The sequence below is a fragment of the Rhodnius prolixus genome, unplaced genomic scaffold, assembly GCF_049639745.1.
Source record: "Rhodnius prolixus isolate KJV_2025 unplaced genomic scaffold, Rpr scaffold_8, whole genome shotgun sequence".
Classification (NCBI taxonomy): Eukaryota; Metazoa; Arthropoda; class Insecta; order Hemiptera; family Reduviidae; genus Rhodnius; species Rhodnius prolixus.
Genome location: NW_027411593.1, coordinates 25,829,580 through 25,841,810, shown reverse-complemented (window position 1 = coordinate 25,841,810; position 12,231 = coordinate 25,829,580). Strand labels below are relative to the sequence as shown.

Sequence of the window (12,231 nt, the reverse complement as noted above, 5' to 3'; positions counted from 1 at the left end):
GAACAGTCTTAAGGTAACGCACCACTTCTTTGCAAAGGACAGGATTGTTATTGTATTAAAAGAAGACAGAAGAGTGTACTTGGATAGCATACTGGCATTCTTGAGGATTCATTTTAAATCTCCATTTTTGTTTTGTCCATGGTTCTTGACGTGAATAGTGTGTCTGCAATATGTGAGGAGCTGATGAAGGATTTGTAATTGTCGCAAGTTTGGTTGCAAATAAAACATTAACTTTTTTTCTGAATTAAAAAAAAAGAATAACATTAAATGAGAATATTATTTCAGGGTGGAATAAACAGTGTCCATCATAGGCGGTATCTGCAGTGTCCCGCTGCGGTCACAATGTCACATTTAAAGAAATTCCTACGAATGAAATACTGTCTTAGCCATGATCACAAAGTAAGTTCACTTTTGGCTAAATCTATATTAAATCAATAAATATTTACGAAAATTAATGAATTGTTTCGTTTTAATCAGGTGGACATCATTTACGGTGGTGAAGTTCTTACTGATGATTTTTCCCTGATGGATGTAGCGTACACCTTCGCTTGGAATAAGGTATTGTCATTTCCAAATTCTATGGATACTATCATTTTGGCATTTATCACCATGATAAGAAGACTATTGATTACTTTATTGTTTACCTCTACAATTGACTTAAACTCTTATTTAAAGCTACAAAATTACTGGTCGCTATTAGAGTGATAAATTTAATAAAATCGTTTACTAATAAAAAGTAATTTCAATAGAAGCCCGCTTATCCATCGAATTTATTTTTTTTTTTTTTTTAATTTTTTTTTTTTTTTATGATTTAAGGCGCGTCAACATCTATGGTTATTGGCGCCCGGAGCTTTTTCCAGTGCACTGCCGGCCTCCGGACAGTGTTCTCTCTTTACAGACAACACTGTCCATCACCGGACAGTGAGCTGTAAGAAGCTCCTAGGAAGAAAAAATCTAAGGGTCAGCAGCTGGATTCGAACCCGGGACCTCCGCGTGGGAGTCCAGTACGCTAACCACATAGCTAATCCCCTCTCTCCATCGAATTTATTATTTTTAACTCTGTTACTTTTTGCGCAGAAATGAAATTTTTTTGAGATTCTAATAAAAATTAAACTAAAAATACCTAATCTTTACTGTTAAAGTAGTTATTTCAGTTTTTACACACACTCGGTAAATTTTGAAAGGCATTTTGTTTTGACTTTAAAAATTTAATAGCTAAAAGCATAATTTCTTTGATTTTAAATTGAAGTTAACCGACCATTTTGTATTGACAAATAAAAAATTTGCAGGCTCTCTCCTGTTTTATAACTATTTATATTCAAAGAGCTTTTACTGAGTGATTCCACACCTCTTTTTACTGGTTAAACTGTAGGTTTCTACCAATTAAATGTTTCTTTTCCAGACAACACCGATGCGTTTTAAATTTCGCCTACTACAAAGGTACACAGTACCTGTACCAGATCCACCGCCGGCGAAAGAAACAACCATCCAAGAGGCTTCATCACCTCCGACTGTACCCTCAGAACCGGAATCCCCTTCACCTTCTTCACTCCCACTGCCACCAGCACCAAAGGAACTACCAGCTAAAGTACAATTGAAAACATTGACTGTACAAGTACAGAAATTATCTAGCAAAATATCCGAGCCAGTGATAAATAACTGTGAAACTAAATCGAGTAAAACTGAGAAAGAATCGTCAATAGCCTGCAATAATACTAGTAATAATATTAGTAACAATAATAATATTAATAATAACAATAACAGTCCGCCAAAAGCAAAACCATTAGCTCGGCAAAAGCCTAGACCAAAATCTAAAACTGAGAAACAAAAACAGGAACCAAAACCTGTAATGAAAACCAGTCCAGAGCGTGTAAATTTAAAGAGAAATCATCAAGTGGAAGTTGTTTCAAAAGAAACGAACGAAGCATCGAAACAAAAGGATGATTACTACGAGCCAGAAAAGAAAAAGTCGAAATTATTAGGAAATGATACCAATAAAAATCTAGATAATCCTCCACAAATTGAACCATTTAAAGTAAACAAAAATGAGAAGGTGTATGAAGAGAAAGTTGAGGAAAAGAAAAGAAAGAAGGAGGAAAAACAGATGATTGTAGAAGAGAAAAAGGATTACGATGATGATGAAATGTATGAAATTGGAAAGTGGCACATGGATGATAAAGCTAAAAGTGAAGAAAAGAAACCACTTCACGACAAGAAACAAGTTGAAGAAAGTAAGAAAAATGAGGAATTGTTACCTGAAGGAAGTGGCTTCAAAGAAGAAAGGCTAAAGGATGAAAAGAAATTTATTGAAAATAAAAAGACTGAAGAAAAGAGAAATTCTGAAGAGAAGAAAATGAACGGTGAAAAGAGAAAACTTTCAGAAAAGACGCGTGAAGAAACGAAAATCAATGAAGAAAGTGTACGTAGTGAAGCGAAAAAGTTCTTTAAAGAGAAATCCTACATAGAGAAATTCCAAGAGGAAGAAGATGACGAAGATAGACTGAGAATCTTAACACCACCGGTTGAAGAGATGATGGTCGAAGAAAAAGTTCCAGAACCTGCTCCTCCGCCACCCGTCGCTGAAGTTCAGCCGATGATGCGTTCCGAAGAACGGCGGAAAGAGAAAAAGAAGAATAAAAAAGCAAAACATCACCATCATCATCGCCATCATGATCGTAAAAGAGATTCACCACCTGCAGCAACGATATTACATTCATCTGAAAATGATATCATGAAATTGAAAATCAAATTAACCGAGGTAAATTCAAAATCTCCTAAATATAGCGTGGTTGACGGCAGCAGTGAAGATAGGAAAGAGCCTAAGGAGAATGGACATAACCATAAATCCGGTGACAAGTATGCTGAAAAGGAGAAGTATAAAGAGAAGGAAAAGGAGAAAAACAAAATTAAAAGTGATGAACCGCAACTGATCGGGGAAATTATTAATAATAAAAATGATTACACCCATAGTTCTAAATTGGAGACAATTTGCCGAGAAAAATTACAACAGATCCGGCAGTCTAGACCAAAGATTCCTATTAAGCAAACGATAACAAAACAGAACAATGTCAAACAGGATGTAGCCAACGTGAAGCCAATAATGCAATCACCGCCGTTAAAAATGCAATCGCCACCGCCAAGACAGAGTCCAAGCCCGAAATCCATTCCACCTAAGTCGGTTGCAACACCAAAACCAACACTATCGCAACAGCAACAACAATCCCAGCAACAGCATCCACAAATTACTCCAAAAATGAATGGCACGATGGAACCGCTAAAAATGCCACCCTCCACAACCATTACAGTTAGCAAGATAACAGCTGAAGAAAAGCGACAAATGGAACAACAGAAACTGTTAATGAGCCGCAACAATAACAATGGTTTAGATTCTAAACGACCTTCGTTGGAGATAATGTTGGTTAATGCACCGAAAAAGCCGGAATCCTTAATCCAGAGTGTCCAACAAATGAATAACGACAACACCAAACCTGTGGAAGTCATAAAGAAGGTGATGCGTCCAACTCCCCCATCAATACCTCTGTCCAGACTTGGTAAAAATGTTAATTTCGGTGCAAAAGGATCGCCACCACCTTTGGTATTGGCGGCCCCTAAAACTTGTCACGATGACAGCGGCGCTTTGGATCTATCTGGTAAATCATCGCGTAAATCTCCCGATATTGATCCATTATCAATGCGCAATTTAGTCACTCTATCCGATACGGCTGTTCAGATTAGAAATGGTATTCATCCAATGGACAATACTACAACTTCCACTTCAAATAGCAACATCTCCCAGCTGAAAATACCAATGCCAGGCCTAACTAAACCAGTGTATCATTCACAACAACAGCAACAACATCAACAGCCGCAATCACACCATCAAAGATTAATCAAGCCGGGACAGAATCAAACAGTGAGGCAGATTCCAAATCCATCAGCGTTGATGTACAGACAGCAAACGATCAACGGAAGATCGTTAATCCCACCTCCAGCTCTTCCGCTTTCTTCTTTAAGAAAGATGGAAAGCATGACCAAAAATCTGGAGAAAGTTACTGCTGGCTTACCCGTCAAGGCTATCGAAGCGGCAGGTTATGCTACTAAATAAAAGAAGGTATTTAATATTATCTAATAATATGCTAACTAAATTAACAAACTAGTCTAAAATAAGAATAGATGAAATCACGAATATAAAAAGAAAAGAAAGAAAATAGAGTACAAATTATTGACAAAAAATGATAAAAATAGGGTAATTACACTAAATAGAGTGCTTTCAATTGGATACGATACAAAACTTATAGCGAAAAATGAATTAATATATTTATATTTATTCGCCTTTGTGTACAAAAATTATGTTTAATTTAAAAAATTAAAATAAAAAGCCATTTTTTCGCGATAGTAATAAAAATTAACTCTTATCACGCGAACATTATCTATAAAAATTAATAACCAAACGAGAGGTTACAAAACATTTTATCAACACAATATCGTACGTATTCGTAAAAACATATAAACTTAGCGTTTAGTAAATCTATCTATATATTATACGTAATAGATTAGTAGTTATTACTTATATAGAAAAAATAAATAAATATATTAAAAAAAAAAAATTAATAATTGTAAAACGATGTTTGGGATGTCTATAAGAAAAGTTGAAGGAAATTTATTATGTTGAAGTTGTCTTATTTATTGTCCATTGTATGTAATTTCAAAAATGTAGTATTTCTGTTTGTAGAAATTTACTAAAAAGTTATACGAAAAAGAGCCTAACAAGATGTGCATATAATTGACTGATCGGTTAGTTTAAGAAATAACTAAACGAATCAGTTAGACAAATTCGAAATTATTTAGCGCGATACCTGTTACAGCTGAAGTGGACCTTTCCGTCAATATTTCGGCTCCAAACCAATGAGTTCCGTCAATATTTTTTCTATATTTTCAAAAAATTCAAGTCATTTCGGTTTTCTGAACCGAATCCTTTAATTTCATCTACCTGTCAAATCATGATTTCGATGGAGTTTAATATTCCTGGTCTAATTGACTTCATGTTGAGTGCAATTAAATTCTGAGAAGGTACCCTGGAATACGGACGGTCCTAGACTAGCGATCTAAAGTGTTTCTTTGTAATTGTATCGTTGCTAATATTTCATCTGTAGAATTTTTGTAATAATTTCTTATTTTGTTAAGAATATTTATGTTTATAAATGGTGCATGGCATTATCGTAGCTTTCAAACGGAATTACGAGAACAACTCTGATATTATTGTCCCGAACATCTGGACAAATATATCCCCAATATTATTTTTCAGCAATTTAAAATAAAAAAAAATTAAACTAGAAAGAACAAATATTAATATAAAATAAATCGTCATATTAACGAAACAAATAATATTACCTAAATGTAAATAAAAGAAGCCTGTAATTATTGTATTATAAATTGAAAGAAAATTATTATGAAGAGTGCATTATATTTGTTCCTTTTAATGTATTCCTATTATAAAATATGTAAAATTTATTTAGTATTAAATTTATGTAAAAAAAAGTATAAATATATATATAATTTTTCCTATTCGTTTAATAAATGCTTGAATTTTTAAATTCTACTTTGTAAAGTAGTGGGGAATTTCCTTTGGTATTTATGAAGTATAAGGGTTTGTTACATTATTACATATTGAATTTATGTATTACTTTAGTATGTTTCGCAAATATAGACTACTTATAGGTTTTTGTTTTGTTTTTTAATTAATATTATAATCAGGTGCAATTAAAGAACTTTATACAATAAACTAAATATATGAAGTTCCATTATACAATTTAATTCGAATATATTTCCTAATTATTGTAATTTTTGTTTTGTTTTTAGTTAAGTATGTGAATTTATAGTTTTCTTTATTTGTTTCCTGTAATAAGCTAAAGTAAAATTATTATTTCTTGACTTATTTATTAATTTCTTTACCTTATACTACTCGGTTGGAGACGTGATAAGAGGCGTCATGATAGCTGAGTGGTTAACGGCGCTAACCAAAGTTTATAGAAGTGTTGTGCAGTGCTGGGTTCGATTCCCGGTCTTTGTGGCCTTAGATTTTATTTAATGTGTTAAAATAGAATTGCTATTTTAGATTTTGTGTGTTCCTTTACATTAAATTTAACAGCGAACAGCTTGTAACAAAAACATTAGATTCGTGCGTTAAATTATATTAATAACTAAGAGTTTTGAATTAGCTAAGGACACTTTGGATTATAGATCTGGAATTTCTACCTTCTTGGAGAGAGGAGATTTGGAAGGATCTCAAGATTTGTATATCATCTTTCTAACATTCTTTTTAAACAATTTTTCCTAAATATCTCAATAATTTTAGTAGTTTTCAGTTAATAAATAATCGATAGAAGAGGAGAATAAAGAATAAATATTTATGTTTAAATGGCAGCAATACTTTTTTATTTTTACGATGAAAAACATCATCTAATTTTTCTAAATTTTTTAATTTTTAATTTAGAAGCTGTAAATATAAAGGTAGCTAAAATGATTAATAAAAACGTTTTCTTGTTATAAAAAATATTTTGGATAATCACAGCCTTGAAACCTAAGAGAAGCCTTAGCCTAAGCCCTTTACTTTAATATAGTTCCATTATCCACATAGCTTTACAACATTCAAACCAAGATTTTGCAATCCTGGCCATCACATTGCTCAATTTGTGGAGGAACAAAATTTGAACGAAGCAAATTCTAGGTAGAACTATTTTTGTCTGTGATGAAACATCCGACGACTGTTTAGGTTAGAAATTGGTAAACAACTTGAAGCTCTATTTGCAGAAAAAGCTTAGATTCTATCAGCAGATTCTTGTTAAATTGGTAATAATTTGAGCAAAAATTTTCAAAATCACTTCTATAATGAAGGTAAATTTGCCTTATTTTGTTGTTGAAGCTCGAAGTACAATTTTACATTATATTACTATGTAATATATAATTATATTATACGTTATAAAATAATACAAAGATATTACATCATTTAAATGTTAATCTTAAAACGTTAATTAGTCTATTCTTTAATAAAATTTAAAGGTAAGAATGATTTAAAATTAAATAAAAGTTTTATTAATAGTATTAACTGATACTGATGGTTGATTAAATGGACAACAAACTCCTCTTGAGAGACGGCGTAGTCTAAAGCACCTGTAGGAGTGATGACGTCGAATAATGTGAGAAGGACTTGGTTCTAGAAGTTCCATAAGCACTAAACAAAACATAATAGCTTCTTTTTTCCAAGTTTCCTGAATTTAAACATTTGAATTAATTTCTTTTTAAAGGAAAGAGTTACGTAAATTTTCAATAGACTGTGAATTTAGCTCTAACGCTGCAGGACCAGTTCTGGAGAGGAACTCCGCCCACTTGTTAAAGGTAACTAAAAGCAGGCAAGTAGTTAATAATGAAAAATTGGCCCGGAACCTGCACTGGAGATCACCAAGGGTGCAGTTTTTGCGGCTCTCAGAGATTTGATCTGGAGAGAGTATGAAAAGAACTGGATAATGTGTCCTAGGGCCAAAGATAGTAAGAGTATAATGCCTTGGCTGTTTAAACAAAGGTCCGAAGAGACTCTGTGCTTGGGCAGAAATCAGATTACTATGATTACCGGCCTATTCACGGGGCATGGTAGGTTCAGGTTCCTGCACAAGGTGGGGGCTTATTAGCTCGAAACCATTGTGCAGACTGCGTCAGGAAGAGGTGGAGACGGTCTCTCACCAGTTATTCGATTGAGTTGCAATCGAGTGGTTGCGCTATGAAACCTTTGGAACGTTGAGGCCGAAGGAGATAGTAGCGCAAAAAGAACTAGTATGGAAAGTCCTCAATCTCCTTACTAGAGGAGGTTTCGTCTAGTAGATCCAAAATAGAAGGCACAATAAGTCACATGTGGCTGTGGTGCCGTGGGGCGTAGGTCCTGTCCCTTTTCTAATTCTGCTTCTAATAGTGAAAAAAGGATGCCAAGTATAATATTTTTTTAAAAAAATGAGCTGTAGAACTTGCAGAAAGAACACATTTTGAGATTGGTTTATTATTCGCACAATTCCTTTTTTTCAAAGTTGTAAAGAATGCTGTTGTAAATGAACATTCTATTCAGCTAAAAGTACAAAATCAAAAACTTTGATTAGATTTTGGTGAATCAAAGAGAAAGAAGTGCTATCGATCAAAGATTAAGCAGTGCCACCGGGTTCGCTGATGATCCTTAGATTTTCTCTTCCTTGAAGCTCACCGTCCACACTGTTGCTGTAACGAAAGAACACTTTCTGAAGGCCGGAAGTGCTCTGAAAATAGCTCCGGGCGCCAATAACCTCAGATGTTGACGCACCTTGAACCGAAAATAAAACAGTCAGTGAGTAAAGTTTATTTTAGCTGCAAAGATTATTATAATCATTTATAATGCTTAACGCTTTCTAAGTTTATATAAAAGACAAAATAAAATTTTGTCAACTCTCTTTTGGAACGCCAATAAATTTTGGGTGGTTGAGGGGCATTTAATTTGTTAATACATGAACATTATTTACATAACCAGAGTAAACTGTAGTAACAAATGTCAAAAATTTTCTTCATAGCAAACATTACATCCAATTATTATTTTTTATTTTGATATTTTTGGGATATTTGTTCGGGAGCACCTAGAACCCCAATTCTGATTTTATTAAAAAAAAATTGCAAAAACCTTCCCGGGGACAGAGTTGGGCACTGATTAAAAAAAAAATTAAATTCTAAATTTAATTGATTAAATTTATTTTTAATTTAAATCAGAATTTAATCAGCGAATTTAATCGTAATTTTAATCATATGACAATTATTTACCTAATCAATTAAATTTCAGATTTAATCGTTAATCAAACTAAAAAAATTATGATTAAATCTGAGAATTAAATTGAACTTTAATTTTAATCACCGAATTAGTTCAATTTCAATCGTTAATCAAACTAATTTAATCATCCACTTTTATGGCTTTTCAACCAATGGTTCGAACCACGTTTTGGCGAGGCCATTTTTCTAAGCGTCATCAATAAATACTTTTCGGTTAATTTTTCTAGACTTGGACTTCTTCACGAGTCTCTAGACGTATATAGGACCACCTTACACCACCATATTTACGAGCATCACTAGTTCCACTTGATGGCTGGAACATAATGAATGTTGACGTCCATTCGGAAATCTCCGTGTTGGTATTCTATTAACACGAGAAGAGCATTACCATCCCGGTATCTAAAACCATAAATAAGCACAATATCAACATTGTTATAATGTTGCTATCACTGAAGCAAACCATTTTCATCTGAAAGCTCCAGTAAGTTAAAATTATAGTTTGTAAATGACTAGGTTCTGTTTTAAAATCGCTATTGATATTTTTTGGTTCTTACAAAGGGTAAGTAAGTTATAAAAGCCGAAACTTTGATCGTATTTCCATAATTTATCGAAATTGGCACTATATACAATTGACATGTTAAGTTAAAGTAACTTAAATGTTTCAACTTTTCTGAATGTTAACACCTAGGCTAGTATTTTCAATAATCAATTGATTGGATTAGAATTCTTATATAATAGATTAATTTATGAAGGATATCTAACTGTCCTTAGTTTTTTGCTATTTCTTATAGTTCACCCTGAATTTGAAAAGCTAAAAGCATTTACATAATTTAACAAAATATACTTTGCATTTATTACCTACCATTTACTAAATTTTTAATAAAGTAAATCATTAAAAATAATTATGATTGCGTTGAAATTTCTCTGAATATGGAAATAGTTGAAGAAAACTTAGAAATAATTCATAAAACACGTTCGATTCAGTCAGCTGTGAAGCCCAGTAACTACACATATTGACCTAAACTATAATTATGTGAATATGTTTGAATAAAACAAGGCCTGAAATCGATTTCATCATGGTATTTCCCTAATTAAGTATTAAGTTTTCTTATTATTATTTTAATAAGAGTTATTTTGTTTTATGGATATTTATACCCAAATAAGTTATTTATTCAGTCTGAAATCTCCTTTTATAGTTTTCAATACGTTCCAAAATTTCAGAAAGAGCTCTGTCGGTGTGTAGTGACTGTAGCTTTCAATGTAAACTCCTCAAGAATAACTATAGTTTCGCTGATTTTATCCGTCATGGCACAGGCATGTTTTGTTGCATTTGTGACCCGTTTCGTACATTCAACCATGACTAGAAGTTGATTAATCAGATTGGGGTAGAGATTTCGATTTCAAACTATATTTCCGTCTTCAACATATTAGCTGACTGATTAAATAAGGTTACAGGTAGTGTACGAGGGTCGTTTGAAAAGTCCGTGCAAAGTCTGAGAGATAGCACCACTGGCGCGTATCGAGGTTATGTTTAGTTAGTAGCATCTCTTGGAAGAACACACACCAAGTTTCAGCTAGATCGGTCTATTTCTTTGTGTTTGGCATTCGTTTGAATCGAGGAAGTCGAGTGATTTTAAAAAATGGACGAAAAAGAATTTCGTGTGTTGATTAAACACTACTTTATGAAAGGCAAATCGCCTCAGGAGACTAAAGAGAAGCTTGATAAACATTATGGTGACTCTGCACCTTCGATTAGAACAGTTTATAAGTGGTTTCAAAATTTTCGGAGTGGCCATATGGGCACAAGTGACGCTGAACGTTCTGGACGCCCTGTTGAGGTTACTACTCCAGAAATCATTGATAAAATCCATGATATGGTGATGGATGACAGAAGAGTGAAGGTGCGTGAGATTGCTAGTGCTGTGGGCATCTCGAATGAACGGGTACATAATATTTTGCATCAACATTTGGACATGACAAAGCTATCCGCAAGATGGGTGCCGCGATTGCTCACGCTTGACCAAAAACGAAATCGTGTAAGGACGGTTTGCAGCTGTTCCAGAAGAATCCGCAGAACTTTAAGAGTCGTTTCGTCACTGTGGATGAAACATGGATACATCACTACACTCCTGAGACCAAAGAACAATCTAAACAATGGGTTACCAAGGGGGAATCTGCGCCAAAAAAGGCGAAGACCGTTCCTTCGGCCGGAAAGATTATGGCGACTGTCTTTTGGGATTCGCAAGGAATAATCCTCATCGACTATCTGGAAAAGGGTAAAACTATTACAGGTGCATATTATTCATCGTTATTGGACCGTTTGAAAACCGAGCTGCAAGAAATACGCCCACGATTGGCCCACAAAAAAGTCCTTTTCCATCACGACAACGCACCAGCTCACACCTCAGCAGTTGTGGTCGCAAAATTAATGGAAATAGGGTTCCAACTCGTTTCACATCCCCCCTATTCTCCGGACTTGGCTCCCTCGGACTACTATTTGTTCCCCAATATGAAGAAATGGCTGGCGGGAAAAAGATTTTATTCAAACGAGGAGGTGATTGCAGAAACGAATGGCTATTTTTCAGACTTGGACAAATCCTATTATTCGGAGACTATGCTGGAAAATAAAAAAGGTTTACACCAAAAAATTAAGTAGTTTTTATTTTTGCACGGACTTTTCAAACGACCCTCGTACTTGTGTTATCTAAAATGTTAATGAATTGTAAATATAAAGGTAAGTAAATTTTAGTTTACTGTAAGTAAATTCTTTTCACAGCATAGTAATATATTTTAATGGCAAGGAACAGATTTAAACTTCGAACCTCATGGTCTGATAATAATGTTGTCCTAATTGATTTAAATTACCAACGAATGGATGGCAAAAATTGTAATTTTGTTGTTTACAATTTTTGTCGAAATGTATGATGGAATAAATAATTACAAATTTCTACTACTACATGAGCCGTTCACAGCACAACTCGATTAGCTCCATAAAACAAAAAATGGAGAACTGCAATGAAATAATGTATATTGTTTTTTATAATTTTGTTTATAGTATAAATTCAAATAAATTTACCGTTATTGAAGCCTGCTACTGAATATGATTTTAATTATTGCAACCAATTACATCAGAGCACGGAGTTAACCAAAATAGCTTCTGAAATAAATTATTTATTCTTCGATGGCCGAAAACGTTTTACCGTTTAATGGTGTTAATCTTTATTATTTGGGAAATTTATAATAAATATAAAAAGCTGTGACTGAACCAAGAGCTTTGACACTTAAATTTAAGATATTTCAACAAGTTGTTAATCGATTTGTGCAGTGAACGGCTCACTTATAATTGAATCTTTCCAAAATAGACTGATGATGAGCTCTGGATGTTTCGAAACTTAT

The 12,231-nt window shown here is 33.5% G+C and overlaps 1 protein-coding gene across 2 annotated transcripts in view; it reads left to right on the top strand.

The window, feature by feature from the left end:
- Positions 1–5,931, top strand: part of LOC141451047 (uncharacterized) — an 86,205-nt gene extending 80,274 nt beyond the window's left edge. For both annotated transcript variants that reach the window (XM_074122066.1, XM_074122067.1), the window contains exons 6-8: positions 286–399; positions 478–558; positions 1,403–5,931. In XM_074122066.1, the coding sequence (XP_073978167.1) occupies positions 286–399; positions 478–558; positions 1,403–4,105 (2,898 nt within the window). In that variant the 3' untranslated portion in view covers positions 4,106–5,931. The remainder of the gene's footprint in view (positions 1–285; positions 400–477; positions 559–1,402) is intronic.
- Positions 5,932–12,231: the final 6,300 nt, after the last annotated feature.